The 20626-nt window shown below is 35.6% G+C and overlaps 1 protein-coding gene across 1 annotated transcript in view; it reads left to right on the top strand.

Annotated features, from left to right (window-relative positions):
* Dhc16F (Dynein heavy chain at 16F) overlaps nt 1-20626 on the top strand; it is a 418273-nt gene that overhangs the window by 348154 nt on the left and 49493 nt on the right. The window contains exons 60-61 of the mRNA XM_081735970.1: nt 4136-4243; nt 6082-6164. Of these exons, the coding sequence (XP_081592096.1) occupies nt 4136-4243; nt 6082-6164 (191 nt within the window). The remainder of the gene's footprint in view (nt 1-4135; nt 4244-6081; nt 6165-20626) is intronic.

Here is a 20626-nt window from a genome sequence, read left to right on the forward strand (position 1 = left end):
TTCCGTACCATCCATCGCTCATAATGTTTTCTCCATGCACTTCACTAATCTGGTGATGAATTTGAGCCGCTTTCACGCCTATAGCACTAAGAAAACGAATCATAGCGCATATTTCACAGTCGGCAGAGGCATTTTAGGTACTCACAAATAAACGTAAACATGTTCGAATGTTTCCATAATAGTGTTTGTGGCAGATGTAGGTAAATAGTGCGCATACACGGGATGCCGACCGCAGCGCTGCAACGACCGAATTTCAAAATGGTACTTAATTAAGAAAACACGTCTTGAATGTACTGACTTTTCAAACTATTGCAAATGTTGTCAATACCAGACACGCTATCTATAAATATTGTTTTACTATATTGGTTGGCCTTAGCAAGTAGATAAATAAATTATAACCACATACATGCCAATCGCATATTTCTACATCAACTAATTGTTATGATTCAGTTCTAAATGTCTCTATATAAAACAGTTGAGAAAATCTTTAGAATATCTTATCTCGCTTGTAACTGCTTCTAGGTTTCGATTCAAGCTTTTGTTCAGTATTTTCTTCTTATAGAGTGCCGAACCTGTAACCTATCAATGATAATTAAAAAATAACTTACTAACAGTACTTGGGCTTTTTCTACTGCTAGATGCGATTTTATAAGCTTAACATTTCACACTTAAACGCTTCGAGGATAAAGAAGACGGTAATGCTGATAATAAACACAATGGTGGAATTAAGAAAGTGGATAAATAGAAAACCCCGAGAAACTCCCCACACAATTCCTTCTCCCAATACCCCACCACTGTGCTTGAGGGAATCGAAGCAGGTATCCCATTCACCAGAGGTGTACTATCTAGCACCTAGCACCAGAGTCCCTATATGCATATTTAGCTTTTTTGTTTGTTTTTACAAACATTTCCATGTGTATAATACATGTAGTTTAAAGAAAAGAGGTAATATGATTCTGTTTCTTTTGCAAAACATTTTTAAAACAAACATTTCTTCATTCGGTATTGCCAATGCTATTTTTGTTGTTGTTGTTGTTGTTTCTTGCTTCGCGTTACATGGTTGTTTATTTCATTATCTATTTTCCCTCTTTTCCTTCTCTTCTATTCAACATATGAACTGAAGCTTGTAGGTATCCCAATAATACCATGATTTATTACACTATAAACAAACTCGAATGTTTTGAGACTGCAGTGTTTTCGTGAGCTTAGGAAATGTGTTAAAAATGATCATGTTTTTTTCTCTCAGATTTTTAAAAGTAATTCCAAGAATTAGTTTTACAGTTTATAATTTGGAAAATGTAAGAAAGAAATTCGCATCAGAGGAAAAAAAGCAAAAACTTAATTTTCAAAAATGCGAAAACGGAGACTACAGTTCATTTCATTTGTGTTGTGCATCTGTGTTGAAACAAGTCCTTAGGGAGGGATATCTCTCTACAACACGAGGAAACTAATTACGTAGCAAGAAGATTGGGAATGATCCTTTGCATAACATGTAGAAAAATTACAAAAGATTTTCTGAAATAGTGATTAACAAAATTTGGAACGTGTTACTAAAGTTAAGACTCAGGCTCACGAGGGAAGGGCGCGTGTCACTCAGAGATAATTGCACCAAATTTGGTGTAGGAGTAGGTAATAGGAATAGAAAAGAACATGTGGAAGTATTCGTGTCCCAGGCGTTCGGAATCACAAATAATGGGTCCCACAGTTCTAAAGAGTTATGGGCTGTCAATCTGATATAGATGGGGCGGAGCTTTGCTCGCTATTGCTATCAATGCAAAATAATAATAATAATAATAATAATAATAATAATAATAATAATAATAATAATAATAATAATAATAATAATAATAATAATAAATAATGTAGAATGAAAACAGAAAAGATGAGCTCAACGAAATTGCGCCAATGTCCGCCATCAGTTCCACCAGGTGAATGCCGGAATACTAAGTCTCAACTGCCTTTGCCATTACTCAGCTTATCTTTGTAAAGAGGAATTGATTTTTTTTTTAAAAAAGCAATCTCATCTGTTTCATACTGAAGGTGTTTTTTTTTTTTTTTTTTTTTTTTTGGCGTATTTATTTTTTGAATACAGTTCCTGGTACTATGTGTGCCTGTTGTATTTTTTAATGATTCTATTAACAACTGTTTCATTATCAAACAAACAGTATGTAACTCACTGTGCGGTATATTAAAGTTAACTACGGCATTTTCAATCTTGTTGAGACCAATTTAGAAGCTAACTTTACGAACATGGCATGTGTGTCTCATGTGTGATAGGCAACATAAGTGAAACGCTTATGTTCATTTTGTGTTCACACTATTAAAGTGAGTGTTTGTGAAACATGCGTGAGTTATATTTGGAGTCTTGAACGCAGTTGTTACGAGGCTGTTTCTAACCAATGCATTTTGCTGCTTTCTAGTGGTGAATAGACCAAATTCAAATATTTCTTTTACCCTTTGCGTTAACATAGTTGGGTTAATGAAGAGTCTTGTATGTATTCAAACGGTTATTTTTGTTATGGCCGTCCACAGTCGTTACCATTTTAAACATCACTAATCCCGAAATATATATTTATATTCGCATCACAAACACACAATACTTTAATTTTAGTGAGCGCCTCATTGTAAATATCAAACACCCGTACAAATGAAATCAGTTAATATTGGTGGGTTGAAACATTTAATACTTGCGTACTGTCAGCATCTTATAGTGTGAAGAAATACAGCAGCTTCATTTCGACCCCTTCCCTGGAACACTTCTGGCGACGCCCATGATTAATTTCTGTACATATTTTCTTCAATTTTTAATATAATTCATTAAGCTAACTAGTGATGCATACCAAATTGGTAATGGCAAGGGCAAAGCAGTTGATGGATTTAGTTTCTCAGCTTTCGCCTGGTGGGACTAAGAGTGGACATTAACGCATTTTCTGTTGAGTTCATCTTTTCTGTTTTCATTCTATTTTATTTAACTTCCTCTGCATTGGTCGCAACAGCGAGCAAATGCTCCGTCCCGTCAATATCTGATTGACAGGCCATACGTCTTCAGAACTGTAGGGCTCATTATTTCTGATTCCGAACGCCTGCGAAATGAATGCTTCCACACGTTCTTTTCTATTCCCATTATTTACTCCTACACCTAATTTGATGCAATTATCTCTGAGTGACCATCGCGCCCATCCCTATGGACAAAATACAAACTGTTATAGACGAGATTGATAGCAGGGCGGAACAGACGATGAGTTTTTGCACTTCTAGTGGAATAAATTAAAATATAATTAATTTAGTTCTTTTTATATTCCTAGCAAATACAGGGTATACTCTAAATTTTATTGGAATAACATTTTTGCCATGCTGTGAGTTCATTTGCAATAACGCTAGATGGAGAAGGAGCGAGAGGGAAAAGAGAAGTCCGCAGTTTGGCAACACTGCGCTAAATATCGCAAAACTTTCGCTAGTACTCATGTAGCTTTTCACCTGCAAAGGGTTGTAAAATATTGAATATTTACATCAAGATGGAGAGGTTAGCGGGAAGTGTTTTAACGAAAACTTCTCAACTTCTGGACCTGTCAGTAGTAGTAAAAATTCATTTTGGGCCACAACTAGCCATTTCTAAGACTACGAATTACAATTTTTGTTAAATCAGTCAAACTATGATCAGGAATTTTATTTATTTCTATTTTTTTATTTTTTTTTTCAGTAGCATTAATGAGCTATTATAGCCACTTCATTGTTTTCTGTTTTTTAAAATTAAATTGTGTAGTATGTGTTACGTTGTGAATTAACTCTAAAAATGTCTATACATTACTGCATTTTTGCTTAGTTAAAGTATGTTTAATTAAATTTAAAACAGAAGGCTGACTCCTTATCTTTGGAGTTTTCACCTACTTTGGCCGCCTAAGACGTTGCCCCCTTTCTTTCACGAGGAGGAATAAGTTAAGATTTTCCATTCATTCGGGATGAGAACCGAAAAGATTACTAAAATTTCTCCAGTACGTTTAGAAAGCATCGAACACTTAGGGCTAACCTATTGCGTTAATTAGGGCCAACCGATTGTTTTATCTCAGTGTGAACAGGACTATCACAAACAGTAATTGTGAAACTATGTTAATAATATACTACCCTTTCATTACAGACTATAGATCTGGTACCAGGTAAGAGTGGGTCAGCATCCATTAATTGGGACGAAGTTTTGACAGATTTTGAGAAAATGATGCTACTGAAGGCTCTCAAGGAAGAAAAGGTAATACATAAATTTATTTAAATTAACTCATCTCCATGTTCCTTGCAATAACTAAAAAAATAGTAGATTCTGTGACAAGTGACAGATTTCATTTTACGCAAATGATATGTATAAATAAAGTTTGAATATTATAAGAACCTATTGAACATATAGAATACATTTCAAAATTTGCATAGTACTAACCTTTTATGTGTTTCTGCAGAGACGATCAATTGAACTCAACTTCTCTTCAATATTTCCAACATAATATAGGAATGCCCTTCATCAGGATATTTTGCAAACTAAATGTGAATATGTTAGGCTGTTCACATTCTAAGGCATAGCTTCAGTAGCAATAACCAATATGTAAGAGCCAATACGTCCGGTATTCCACTGAATGATGAAAACATTATATAAGACTTAAACTTGCACTATTTCGTCTATATAAACTGATAGTATCTTTTCCAATTTACTTTTACCCCTCTTCTGAGCACTTTTGAAGAATTTTTGAAACAATTCGTACTCTTTTTTTTTTTTTTTTTTCTACACCATGTATTACAAATTCGTAAATACACATAACAATAAAAAACATATCAGAGCTAAACTCATTTTGTTCAATCTGCAGTATTCAAAGTATTTCAGTATATATGAAAATAACTTTCCAATGCAGCTCTTCACAATTTGATTTAGCCCCCACCCGCAGATAAAATATGCTGGAAGAAAACCTGCTCTCAAGTTCATGTAATCCTTCTATAAAAATAGCTTAATTCACTACTGACGTGAGTGAACTAAATGAAACACAGTAAGAATATCCAACATTATTATTGCATACTAAAAATTTGTTGTGGACAACAGAGAAAAGAATAATTTCGAGTTCAGCTTGGAATTGTCCTGTATGGTGATTCACCAGGTAATTGTTTTATGACAAAGACATTTTGTAGGGAAGGGATTTTTTATCTTTGAAGTTGCAAAAACTGTTTTCTGTGCTAAATACGTTTGGATTGAGAATAGCTCCTGTTCATTATGAATTATTTAGGAAGGGGGAGAGAAGACGTTTCGTGTCAGTATAGGAAAGTATCCATGAATTAGAGGCTTTTGTACCGTAAAAATATATATTTTTTTTGCTGGGAGAAAAAATATGTCTGTATTATGGAGGTATCCGTTAATGGAGCTTTCACTGTATGTTAGTATTAATAGATATACATGAGCGATATTTTAAACATTTTACACTCAAAAAATCGCGGATTTTGTCTTGCAAGATTTTGGACGGCGAGATTTCATTCCGTGAAGTTTCGACCAGGCAAGATTGTACCTCATGAAATCCTGGCTGCGAGATTTCGTGCCTAAATCGTGTGAAATCTTACAAAACATTATGTTGGTATGACCTAACATTGCATCAAAACTAGAATAATAAACATATCCCTGACGCAGAAAACAGCTTTCTTTTTCAGCCGTTCGAAATCCCGCTAACATGAATAAAAATTAGATAGAATACAATTAATTACTTCCAAATTTAAATCACAGATCCAAAAATCGACTTTTGAAGCACTTTTTATTTTAAAATTGTATCTATTATATTTTTCTCTAAAATTTGAAAATTTCCACCTTTCTGTATTTAATTGAGTCAGAGTTTACTGATTTACAGTGAACGTATATAGTACTCATTTTCGCCTTTATGAATTTTTTGTAATAGATAAGAGCCTTTTATATATATATATATATATATATATATATATATATATATATATATATAGATAGATAGATAGATAGATAGATAGATATATAGATATATATATTGGACGCACTACATGTATATAATTATTTAAATAAATTTTACGTTTTCACTCTTTCAAAATCAGTTGGTGTTTGCTACGACGGAGTACGTTAAGAAGCATCTCGGAAAAAAATTTGTGGAAAGTCCTCCAGTTAATCTACATATGTTGTAAGTATTGTTACACTGCTAAATCTATCATATAAGAATAGTTTTTATATGTATTAGTTATAACTATACATGCATGCATGTACTTTAGATCTATTAGTATTTTTTGGCATAATATTATTACCATTTATTAAGGTCGTTTCAGGCTCTTAGTAACAAATTCGATCGCTAGGTATAAGCGCTTGTGAAGATGCCCGAGAAGTTATTGCAGATAGTTAAAAAGTGCTGTGTATTGACCTGCACGGAGGACGACTTTTGTGTGTGAGAGTAGTCATATGGTTCTGAAAACTACGATCTTTTGAGAGAGCTGTATTTGGGTCCTTTCTGACATTGTTTTTGTTTATAACCAAATAAGTAAATAGTGTTTCACTAAACGTTTTCGAAATCACAACAAAACGAGCACATCTGTTTTTGCTTGATATCAAAAGTGAGCTACTTGGTGCAACGTAAGAACCCACCGTCTCAAAAGAACAATAGCAAGGGCAGTGCAGCGTTTCACCGCGACCGTAAATCGCATAATTGTGCAAGATTTACATCTGGCAAAGAATCATAAACTCGAATCCATATTGTCCCCGTCCCTCATATTTGATGGAGAGGGAGACAAACAGTCGAAAGCTTTGCGAACGCGATCTTTTAGTGAATAAATGGACGTTTGTAGTGACTGAAAAAGGCATGGGTATATCTGTTGGAATTGTGATTTAAAAAAAAAATAAATTAAATAAAAATAAAAGGCCCATCTTTCTTGTGATTCCAAAGATAATTCTGAATGGGTACAGGAATATGTGGAAAGGTTTTCACGTTGGTAGTTACTGCATGAAAATGTTAAAATTAATGTAGCTTATTACCACACGAACATTTAGGAGCCCTATACCGTCGTGATATTCTATCCCTATATAGCAGCGACACATCTCGCGTTGTCATTCACCAGGACAAGGCGTTCAATCATACGGTGAAGTCAGCAGTAGTATGCATGGAGCGGATGACACGTGAAATGGGAATTCACGCAATATCTTTTACAGATATTTGTGCGAATACCCCTGATGCATTCCTTATAGATTTTGTTTGTTTGTTTCCTGGCGTTGAAACAAGCATTGGGCAGTCGACAGCCACATACACTCGCCAGTCTTTAGAAAGTTTGTCAAGAGAAATGATACAGACTTTATCAATCTGTGCTTCAATGCAGTCTCCATCAGTGAAAATCAAGATGCAGGACGATAGCTAACAGATATGACTTACACATCGAGCATAGCTGCTGGTAGTGCCTTGGTATTTCTTAAGCTGATACGGGTGCCAAATTCGTTCTTATAAACCTAAACGATCTTCCATATAATTTGACATGCCGACATTTGTCATTTTCTAAACATTTCTAAAATACATGAAATAAGAAAATGTGAAAGAGAAGGATAATTCGTGTTACTATTCGGTTCAAAATCTCTTGTCGTCGCGAATTCTGTCGAGGAATTTGAAGCTTAAAATATATAAAACGATAATCATGCCTGTTGTTCTGTATGGTTGCGAAACATGGTCGCTTACTCTGAGGGAAGAACATAGACTGAAAGTATTTGAGAACAGGATCCTGAGAAGAATATTCGGACCCAAGAGGAACGAGAATGGAGAATGGCGGAAGCTTCATAACGAGGAACTACATAGTTTATACGGTTTGCCCAACATTGTTAGGGTCGTCAAGTCTAGGAGGCTTAGGTGGGCAGGTCATGTAGCTAGAATGGAAGAAAGTAGAAACGCTTTCAAAGTCTTGACTGGTAGACCCATAGGAAAACGACCATTAGGAAGACCTAGGCGCAGATGGGAGGATAATATTAAGATGGATCTCGCAGAGATAGGAATACAAAGTAGAAACTGGATGCAATTAGCTAAGGATAGAAGTCAATGGAGAGCTTTTGTGAACGCGGCACTGAACCTCCGGGTTCCATAGGCCATAGAGTTAGTTAGTTAGTTAGTTAGAAAGAGAAGGAGAAATATATTATTAGGAAAAGGTCTCGCAGTATATAGATTATGATACTAAAAATATCGAGCAATTACAGTATGCTTCAGAAACCATATCTTTGCAACAGATTTAAATATTTTTTCAGGATATAATGTGTCTAGCATAGAACTACTGGACCAAAACTGACACGTGTATCTTGTTTGATTGAGTATTAAATATCTACACGCAATTCAATGTCTACTGTAATAAGTACAAGGCAATTTTAGTAAATAAAAAAAAAAAAAAAAAAAATAGAATTATCCAAATTTGCTTTAGTTTTCATTTGACCATTTTAACCCTCAAAATATTTGTTATATTTTTCCTAGTTTGCTCATATCGAAAATATGAAGTAGCTGGCGTAGTCTTACTCATATTATCATTAAATTTGTTTTTAGCTTACTGAGAATTGTTTTTTAACTGATCTGTTTTTAATGTACCAGCTTAATTTTCGATAGCTGGCTGTTACTCTTTGTGTGAACTTATGACAGGACAGGTTAGGGAATTAGCATAGTAGTCCGGGATCCACAGTACATGCCCGTAAAAATTTTTGGGTGCACGGAGTTTTATTGTTGCATCGTGTTCTTCGACCTATCGTTGTCTACTTTTTCTTGGGTAGACATCTCAATTATGGTCGCTTATCTTCACAGACGCCATTTTCCAATATGGCCGCCAAATAAGCAATCAGCATACATAACTAAGGAATTAAGTCACCTAGGAAAGTCATCTTGGTGTCGAATCATGGGTTTTCGGGGTCAGAGAATTCAAATATTACCTTACATTTGCGATATATTGAAGTCTTGGGTATAATATGGCCTGGGGCGTACGCAGGAATTTATTTCGGAGGAGGTCCAAAGCTTTTCGGAGGTTTCAAGTTCAATATGAGGACAAATTGTATTAAAATTTGTAAAGTTGCCCCTAAAATTATGTAAAATTTACAGAAAAGTTGGGATTTAGGGGGTCCGGATCCCAAGAACCACTCCCTGCGTACGCCTCTGAGTGTAGCCACAAAACTTAAATAGTTAAACAACTTATTTTTTCAATAGATTTTTTATATTTAAATACATGATATTGAATATAAACAGATAGTTAGGTAGAATTCACTAGGCGTATTACTTGAATCAACATCTATCTCAATCCATAACATAATATAACAATTCTACTCCTTTTTATACAAAATCTCTATTGTGTTTGAGGTTACATTTAACAATTATTGTCAAGATTCGATTTAAGATTTTTGTTTTTAACTTGCAACTTCTTTTTACTCTTTTCAGAATCTGACAACTAACTGTGTTTAACTGTGGACTACAACAGAATGGCTGAAAATACTACTAAGGGCTTACTGCTAAGTGCAACAGTTTCAATGGACTTTGATAGAAGAAAATGTATAATATGCCAAAGAAGCAGTAAGAAAGCAGCTATATCTTCAACAGTAAATGGTTGTAAACGTGTGAGAGAAGCAGCAGAAATAATGGATGATGACGTGAGAAAACGAATCAAACTTCTTCAAGATACCGACAATTTTTTTTATCATGTAGACAACGAATGCTACAAAAAATACACTTTGAAGAAAACTTTGGATGCAGTAGTGGCAAAGAAACAGCAAATTTCATCAAATCGCGAGGCAACAGGAACATCTGAAGAATGCACGAGAACGAAAGGAAACAATACGACTACACGACGTCGTCGGTCATCAACCACTTTCCGCCCTGGTCCTAACCAGAAAGAATTCCAAGATATCCTTCCATGCATTATCTGCGGAAACATTACGGCTACAATAGGTGGAGTGCGTGGAGTAAAGAAGAAGTTTCGTGTATGTGAAGAGAATAGAGCCCACAAGTTTCTGGCAGCTGCAAATTTCTTTCAAGATGAAGTATTAGATCGTATCGCAGATTTAGATAGTGAGCACAAGTTGTTTGCAGCCGATGTACTCGCCCACGGAAATTGCATGAAAGCTTATCTTAGAAAATATGACCGCCTGTCAAATGTTAAAGAACCAAAAAATACAAAATTGTTACAGAAATTCCAGTTATTCAAACAAGCAAAACAGATTATTGACCCTTTGCTCAGTAAGGGTTATGGCTTCACGCTTTCTGAAATTAGGGAGCTGATGAACAACTTCGATGACACTATTCCAATTTATAACAATGAAGTGAAGATATTTTTGGTTAGGGAATATGAGGACAAAATCAAGTTTTGTCCATCAAAAAATCGGAACGAACCTTTGCTTGTATTTTCTTCTGATCTGAATTCAGAAGTTTTAGCCCAAACAATCAGATCTCACAATGCTGTAAAGACTGCAGGGATACTTTTACGTAATGCTATTAAGGAAGTAGATTTTAAATTAACTGACAAATTTTGTGATTCCACAGACCTTCTAGAATCTTGGAAGACGACGACGATGCCTGATGTTGTGTTATCATTCTTTTCATCCCTATTCAATATTAGCAAAACACATCTACTCATGCAAGCGGCAGGAGACAGTGGTATCGCAAACATTGATAATGATAATAATAATGAACTGGAAGATGATGTCATTTCTGATGCTAATGCACTAGAACGCAAATCTTTGCAACTGTTCTCTCTATTCCAAATAATGTATTATCAGGTATGGCATGGTATGAAGAAAACACCATTTCATATGATGATGGCGCATACAATTTATGATCGATGCAAAAGTAAAACGTTAATAACTACCTTAAATCGGGTTGGTGTTTCCATTAGCTACTCAGATTTAATAAGAAACAGAAATTTACTTTCTGCGTACGCTGTAAAAGCCTGCGAAATTGCTGACACACCAATACCAAGTCATTTTAACTTAAGAGACTTCACAATAGGAGCTCTTGACAACTTCGATTTTGAGGACAAGTCATCGCTCTCAGGTACGTTTGGAAGCCATCATACTGCGATGGTTCTTTTCCAACATAAGACATCAGAAGAGATCCACAGAAAGAAAAATATTTCACAAACTGCACTGATGAAGAGAACTTGTAAACTTCAGTGTGAGTTACCGTGTCAAAAAATACTAAATCGAAGAAAGAGTACAATCAAACCTGCTCTTCCGAACAACTTTAAAGTTGCTGAGGATGTTGGCATTCATTCATCTGATGAGGCATCCACAAGTGCTCTAAAAACTGAGTTTGTTATTTCTCTTACTCGATGTGGTGCGTTTTTAGGCGACACTCAGCCTGTATCACCAACGTGGAGCAGTATACACTCTTTAATTTCATCCAAGGTTGTACCAATTAAACAAGTTGGGTTTCTACCAGTTATTCCTTCCCCAGTTACTGATTACGCTACTGTGTGTACTGCCCTTAAAAACTTTGAATCTGTAAGGCAACAATTGAGGCAACCCAACCTTCCAGTCTTCTGCGACGAAGGAGTGTTCTGTACAGTTGTGGACATAGTTCTCAGCAACCCAGAGGAATTTCATGGCATATTGCCAATGCTTGGAATGTTTCATTGCACAAAAGTGGCTCTACGGTGTGCTGGGAGGTACCTCCTTGGTAGTGGTTTCGATGATGCTCTGGTTGAAACAGAGATCTTTGGAGTCAATTCAGTTAAAAGTGTACTAAATGGAAAACATTATGTTCGGGCGTTTCAAGGAATGTTAATTGTCTCTGAAGTACTCGAGAAAATGATTTGGGATGCTTTCTGGGGCAATAACGAAAAGGAAGCATACAACAATTTGCTAAAAGAAGTAAATCAGTTTCGACTGGCCTTGCAAAATAAAGAAAAAGAAAAATGTAAATTACTCCACACTCAACTGTTAGTTTCAAGTCAACAACTAAGAGACTCCTATTTGAGATTTGTAAACGAATGTATCGAGAAATCAGAACTTTGCAGTTACCTTAACAATTTCCTCAACATTGTAGGACTCGTCAAAAACCTTGTAACATCTGATCGTGAAGGAGACTGGAATTTACATGTTGAGACCGTTGGGTCATTAATCCCTATATTTCAGCAATTCAATTGCCTGAATTATTTACGTTATGGATCATGGTACTTGGAACTAATGAAGCGCCTTGAAATAGATTGTCCTTACCTGTATGAAAAGTTCTTGGATGGTCAGTTTGTAGTTTCAGAAAAGCCGGCACCATTCCACGCAGTGGCCCCAGACATGAAACTGGAACAAACAATTCAACGAGCTCAAAAAAGTACGAGAGGAATCATTGGACAAACGCGTAAAACTCAGTACGTCACTGAATGGCAGCTGATCTATCACGAAGTTCTCGCCATTGTCAATGTTTGGAACAACCTTACAAGTGCAGAGATAATGAGTCATACTGAAACAGTTCATCATGAATTAACAGGGAAGCAAAGCCAGTCGTTTCACTCTAATGTCACACGTTTGTTTCAGTTCATAATAGCAGAAGGTAATCCATTCAAATTGGATGGTTCTCCTATTTTACACAACATTGTGACAAAACAAATTGTTCCTGAGGATGTGAGGGAGAAAATTTTAGGTGTATTAAGAGATGGAAGACGTAACTATGAGAAATTTAGGAAAGAGCGCTTCATTACCAAGGAAAGGAAACTGACGGATAGAATTGAAAAAGTCTGTGTCCCCACCTTCGAAACTCTTATCACAAACAACACAACTGTGACACCTGCCATCATCAAATCAAGAGATTTTGCACAAATTCAGAAGAAAATCGATATTGCAAAAGAAAGAGGTTTGACAATGGAAGAAATACTCTCTCATGATATCGTAAATTCAAGTCAGTTGTTTGAAGGCAACGCACCTTCGAGACCTACAAAGCATGAGCTAGTGTTACATTTGGAGAAAAAAATCGATAAGAGTACCTCATTTCATCCAGAATTTCCGGGACGAACTACTGTAGTTGTTGATTTCATGTCGCAGATAAGAATGTTGAAAATGTCAGTATTTAAGAACTTTGGAGAAGCAATAAATGCAGTTATTGAACGAACGACTAAAATGTGCCCAGCCAAAGAAATACACTTTATTTTTGACAGCTATTGTGACAATTCACTTAAAGAAAGTGAGAGAGTACGTCGATCATGCACTACCGGATCTATTCATCTCGCTTGCATTCAATCTCAAACTCATATACCAATCCAAATTGAAAAATTCTGGAATGCCGTTCAAAATAAAATAAAACTGCAAGCATTAGCAAAAAAAGTGATACTTGAAAAACCTTCAACAGACTTAATTCTTGTTACAAGCGGAATGGTAATAAACGACAGTGTCCTTCCTGCTACAGTATGCTTAAAAGGAAACGTGACTAACATTGAAATGCTCACATCAAAGATTGAAGAAGCCGACCAAAGAATTGTGCCTCACACGTACTGGGCAGTTGAACGCGGCGCACAGCGAGTTGTTGTGATGTCCAATGATACTGATGTGGTTGTTTTGTTACTAAGATATTTTGCAACCTTAAGTAGTAAAGGGTTGAAGCAATTGTGGGTGATGTTTGGGGTGGGAGAAAAGCGTCGTTTCATTCCTATTCACCACTTATATGATACACTTGGAGACGAAATGAGTAGCGTTGTCCTCAAAGCTCACATTCTCACTGGCAATGACATTGTAAGTAAAGTGGGTACAAAAAATGCAGCACTGAATGCACAACCAACAAATTATCTTCTTCATTTTGCTGAAACAAGCAGTCTCTCAGCTGAAGACATAAAGAATGCAGAAAAGTATTTAACGAAAGTGTGGGCGAGATCAACTAAAGTAGAAACTTTTGATGCTTTACGCTATGAACTTTATCGACTGAGCCGCAAACCCATCAATGAATTGCCACCCACTTCATTTGCTATTCGAGGCCACATTAGACGCGCGTACTTTGTGATCAGAGAATCTCTGTTGTTGTTAGAAAAGAAACACATTACTGAAAACCCTGTGGAATTTGGATGGGAGGAAGTAGACGGTTTCCTGAGACCAGAAAAGTGTTTCCGACCTTTGCCAGATGCTGTGTTGCGAGTATGTTGTTGCAAAACAAACAAATGTAAACAATGCATATGTAAGAAGTTTCAAGTTTTGTGCACAATGTACTGTCTTTGTCAGAAGCGCTGTGAAAATTCTCAGTTGTAAGTAACATGCGTTTTGTTTTAAACTTGTAAATTTGGACACATACTAAGTAATCTTTAATCTACATTTGCAAAAATAAAATACTTTTGGAGGTTTAACGAGGTACAATATATTATCTACGTGAAAAACTTAAATTGTAAATGGGTAACGTAGTGCTCTTTATGGAACCATTTGATTTTATGTGATAGTATTGATATTTACATTTCTCCACAAAAATTAGCATACATTGAAAATGACAAAATAATATTAGAGACTGTAAATATTGTGGTTGCTCAAATGTTGTGTATAATGTTGCTTTTATGTAGGAAATATTGCAACAATACTCAGTTGTTTAGTCACATCAGCACCTTTTCTAATGGTTCAATTTGTTTATGTTAATGATATTTTAGACCATTTACAATTATTAATTCATAGTGGTACTAATAGCACAATATTTGATATACTGCGTTTACATATATTATAAACCTTAAGCCATTTTGTACACCGGTGTATGTCAACTTTGTTTTCGAAATAAAGCCTTTTCAAAAAGTCAAATTTTAATTTCTTATAATTTTGATCCCATCTATTCAAAATACGTGAGATCATGATGATAGTATTTGACACTAAGGTGCATTCGATATACCTTGACCCGTTAGTCTCACTTGCGTTATTATTATTTTAGAAGCCTTCAAAATTTGGTTCTTTTTTATGTTTGTGATACTGTATCGTTATTAGTTTACAACACTGAGCAATAAGTGCGGTATTGTTTGTTTTCTTTTTAAATGTAGAGTTGAATTTTGTAATAACCTGACGTAGTAGCGTTTGAAAAAATACAATTTTGTATTGGATTGGCAACACTGTTAATTTGGTGGTATTAAAGAGTACGCCAAAATGTGTCTCTGTTTGTAGTGGACAAATATAATTGAAAACTTCTCTTGATCCGGTTTGTAGTTTTCGAGATATTCCCGTGGATGAATTAAAATGGTCCACCCTATATATATATAGTGTATTTTTCGTCTGTAATATATAAAATTCTTCAACATATAACAATTTTACGGTAATATTTGAATTTCCTGACGTTGAAAACCTACGATTCGACACCAAGATGACTTTCCTAGGTGACTTAGTTCCTTAGTTACGTATGCTGATTGCTTATTTGGTGGCCATATTGGAAAATGGCGTCTGTGGAGATAAGTGACCATAATTGAGATGTCTACCCAAGAAAAAGTAGACAACGATAGGTCGAAGAACACGATGCAACAATAAAACTCCGTGCACCCAAAAATTTTTACGGGCATGTACTGTGGATCCAGGACTATAGTTATTAGATTAGAACAGAGAAGCTCGAATAATTTTTACCTAAACTGTTAAACGTAACATTAAGATTTCACTGTAAATTTTATTGAATTTCATATATATATATATATATATATATATCTTGTATATCCAAATAAATACCATCTCACAATTGTTTTGTGAGCTTATCTCTTGCTTCGTCAGAAGTGTACAATAACTTACCGATCATGTCTCATCATTAATGTTATTAGCGTTAATTAAGTAGAAAAAGTACTTACACCTCTGAAGAAATGAAAAATAATCTACCGAGTTATTTTGACTCTTCTTTATAGTCTGGTCGGTAAAACGAAGTTCGTACAATTTTAGAGGGGACTTTATTAATGTTTGTAGTCATTTTTGACATGTTAAGGATAACATTTTAACATTTTAACATTTTATGGGAAACACTTTTGTAAATCTGGTGTAACTATTTTGAAAAATGGTGGCCAGGTAAAAAGTATCAGAAAATGCAGGAATCTCCCAACTATTAGGACGATTTCTATGTTTAAGATATCGTTGGATAGGTAATAAGTCACTCTATGCATTCCACTATATGATGGCTTTTAATCTGAAAATACAATAGTAATTTAATATTAAATATTAAAGTAGAACTTTGGTTTAGTACAACTGTATAGTTAAGATAATATCAGTGCAATTAATCAGTATTGTTTATCAGTATGAGGGTATACTGACAAGTTTCAATGTATGGTGTACTGACAAGTTTCAATCCATCTTAGTGTCGTTCTCACTCAAAGTTCGCTGAAAGCAAACATTTTACTAGGCTTCATTCTTATATTCATAATGTTGCAAATTACTTCAAAGGTAATGTTATCTAAAAATGAATCTTCATTAGGAGGAGCCTGGCTGTATCGTGCTGTATCAATTACTCCCATTAATGTGCTCGGGCTTCACACAATTAGTGGCTCATTGTAGATTACTCTAAGCATTCGCAGTTGCAATTAAACAAACAGCTTATCTAATTGCTCCTCTTTCAAGTTGCTACATTGTTGTGCAAGAATACTTTATTATTTTGATAAGGAATACGTTTCATAGCTGTGACCTTTCCCAAGACGAAGAAGCCTTCTACTTGTGTCACAACCAGGAAATATGTGAACTCCAGTATAGGACTTGCTTTTCGTTGTTCCGAGAACAGTGACTATTAGTGGTGAAATTCTGCATCATTTCCTGTACATATATATATATCCAGCTCAATTAGATGACCGATGTATGAAGCAATAACTCGTACATTGGTGTTCTCAAAATAGAAAACAATTGGATGAAAATCACATAAATGAACTCCTGAAACATCGCTCTGGCATCAGTTTTACATGCTTGTGGTGCTTTGAGTCGAGAATCACATTCACCGGGTGTAATATTATAACACAGAAGATCCATGATGTAATACTAGTCAACATAGTGCTCATGCGGTTGTCACTCGTTCAAAAGAATATTTGCAGACTGTTCGCAGGCTTCGACAGAAATGAACATTATGCATTCCTAGGACTCATTTGTAAATCAGCTCCGTCCGGCGTCGGGATATGGAGCCCCGATCGCCCAGTTCTTCGGAACTCCAGTCAGCCACTAGTCCTCCAGGTTGGGGTTGTGCTGGGCCGATCACCTGACATTTAAAACCTGCGATCAAGCATAGTAGAAGGATAAGCTTCGGATGTGGACTGCTTTTATTATTATTATTATTATTATTATTATTATTATTATTATTATTATTATTATTATTATTATTATTATTATTATTATTATTATTATTTGGCTAACCTTGTAATGGATTGTTTATAATAAATGTATTCGTGATTTTTAAGAGACATGGATCCGGAGCTATGAGACGGAAGAGTGTAGCGCATACACACTCAGCAGCACCGTATACGTAGAATGATGCACTAAATGGTTGGTGTGAGTCTTGGAAAGTGGATGGTTCCTGTACATTTTCCCCCATCTAGGAAGGATGTGCACCCATCCCGGCCTGCTGTTGTTTGCATTCAATGTTTGTGTTATCCAGTGTCCAAGTCTTTGAAAATATAAAAAAAAAATACAAACAAAAACTATTAAAACATAAATAACTGCAAAAATAATAAAGAAAAAAAGATTTAAAAAGTATATGCACCTTTTCTTCTTTTGTGGGCTGGTGGAGTCCTCTTTTGTTATTGTTCTTGTCGTTGGACATGTTGTTTCTTTTATTTCCAGTTTTCTTTCCGAGGCCATGCGTTTCTGTCAACTGGAATGGTTTTCTCCATTCTCCTGGACGACTTCACGCTGATCCTACTGTGAAGGCGTGCGTGCTTATGGGACAGCCAGGAGAGTAGCGTAAGTTCTCCTCGCAAGGACCCCAGTGTGAAGTTGCGGCGTTCACACACGCTTTTCCTTTCTAATGTATATTTAATACCAACTTTATATGACTACTAGAAATCTTTAAAATCGGGCCCGAACTCACTTTCTCGTAAAAAGTCCAAACCAAACGAAAATAAGACGTATTTTCAAGTTTCAGATAGCGTGGAAAAGACAAGTATCGTGACGCCTATTGTCCAATATCGTGTAATTAAGGATAAAGATGCTGATAGTGCCAATGCTGAAACAAATCGCCCGAGTGCTATTAAAGGTTGTCCCCTTTGCTAATTAATAAAGTTATTACCTATAATGCCGGACAGGTTAAGGACATTAAAAAAATAATACGGAATGGGTCGACAGTCGAGACGGTCGACAAGAAGCAAACAGCGAAGCTACTTAAACTGACTACCATTGGACAAGTTAATGTGTTGGTAAAACCCCACGTCTACTGAACGTCTCTCGCGGTGTGATATCATGTTGAAACCTTCTAAATGCCACCGAGAAGGAGATTAAATTGGAGCTAGCTGACCAACATGTTGTAGATGTAACTTGCATCAAAAGTAAGTAGTCAGGTGAACTCATTGCTACTCAGTCACTAATTCTTACTTTCGGTTTGCCTACACTTCCAAACTACGTGAAGGCTGGTTAGTATCGACTTAAGGTTCATTTCTATCCAGTCCTCTGCGTTGTTTCTAATGTCAACACTTCGGGAATGTCAGAACGTCGTGTAATGCGAGTGCTGCTCTTTGTGAGAACTGTGGCCAGGGTAGTCATGACGCGAAACCTGTACAGCGACGAAACTCCTTTGTGTCAATTACAAGAGTAAGCATTCTGCTTGATCTCGGGACTGTTCGGTCTTTCAACGTGAGAAACATATTCGAGAGCAAATGGTTGTTGGGAAGATCTTTCGTACTGATATTAAGCGTTACGTTAAAAAAAAAATCCATTCCTCGCTTTCTGTGCTATTTGTTACTATCGGAGCTGCTACTTGTAATTCTGTGACAACCCAGACGTCTGATGTTTCGACTAAGTCTGATCTTGTTCCCGACAAAAGACCAGAAATTCAGACTAGTCACATTGACTAGCGAGCCTCCTAAAACCTCAAGTCTTTCTGTTAGTGTTCTTTCAGGTTGTCTTCGACGAGATTCACCTCTTTGCCACTCACCTTGTATGACTGGCCGTAAACTTAGCCAGTATATACGCCAAATCAATGATACGGTTCTTTCCCCGAAAAGATCAAAATCTCTACGTCTTCGTAAGCCACCTTCAGTTTCTTTGAAATCTGATATGGTGGAGGACAATCTGATAGATACTAAGTGAACAGTAGTTGGCCCACATGAAAGGATTCGCCTTAAACGGTGATTTCTGATCTTTTATTTATTTATTTTTGGATCAAACGGTCCATTATATTTCAGTTAAAAATTTCCTTATAAGCCTTATGTTTGGAAAACTACATATAGTGTAGCCAAACCCAAACTATCACTTAGCTCAGTATGATGTGCTTATTCCGAAAAAAAAAAATCGATTTAGGGGACGTTTAAAAACTTTGTGGTCCCTGATCCAAAAATACATCAAAAGATCCAATATATTTCAATCAAAAATTTTCTTGTACGCCTTATATCTAGAGAACTACATATAGTGTAGCCAAACACAAACTATTACTTAACTCTTATGATGATATTCCCTAAAAAATAGAAAACTCTATTTAATGACCGTTCAAAAATCTTGTGGCTCCTGACCCAAAACCTAATTATTGGCCAAGATGGCAATCTTTTGATGCATTTTCTTTTTTGATCATTTGTAAAATTCTTGTTTTCATTATTGTTATTGTTAAATATTTTCTCTATTGTTACTATTTATTATCATCATTTTGTATTTTCTCTCTTGTTACTATTATTATTTGTTTTATTGTTACATATTTACTATTTATTGTTATTGTTATATATTCTTCGTATATATTTATTATTTTCTCCTTTCTGATTTTTATATCTATTTTGGAGCAGTTTTTCTTATATTTAAATATATTCGTTTTCTTTTTTTTTTTATGGCAGTCTGTTTGAGCAGTGATGTTAATTGTGACGGGGACATATAGCCACGCTGCTGACATCCCCAATAAACATTAGTCAATCAATGTATCAAGCAACTCAAACGCTCGACGTTTCCACTCAAACTGATCTTGTTCCCGACAAATGTCCAGAAATTCAAACAGCAGTTGTATCGACTAGCGAATCCCCCAACATCCCACGTAAAATTGTTTCTGTTTGTATGTTTTTAGGTTTGTCTTTGGCGAGATTCACCTCTTCGCCTCTCACCTTACATGACTGGCCTAAATCATATCAAATAAGATACATTTCCTCTTCTAAAATGTTTTGTATCTTCAATTTCAAATGCAAATGCTTACTAAATATGCAGATTAATTTTTTAACTGTCCAATAACATCCTAGACATAGAAATCGTCCAAGTAGTTCGGACGATTTCTGTATTTTCTCATACTTTCAACACTAGCCGCCAGTTTTCAAAATAGCTGCCAAACGCCAAAATTACAAAAGTGGTTCCCATGACAAACTTCATCCCTAAGGTGTCAATAAAGGAATAAAAGCATAAAAAAGTCCCTACCACGAACACAATGGATTCGGTTGAACGACCAGACTGTTTAAGTTTTATTTCATTGAATAATTTGATGGCTGAAGTCGCCTATTTACCCCGGCTACCCCTTCCCAGCTTCTTAAACTTCAGGTACATGACAGAAAAATAGGAAACATATATATTTCAAATGGC

This window comes from Thermobia domestica, chromosome 13 (assembly GCF_964235325.1).
Source record: "Thermobia domestica chromosome 13, izTheDome1.hap1.1, whole genome shotgun sequence".
Classification (NCBI taxonomy): Eukaryota; Metazoa; Arthropoda; class Insecta; order Zygentoma; family Lepismatidae; genus Thermobia; species Thermobia domestica.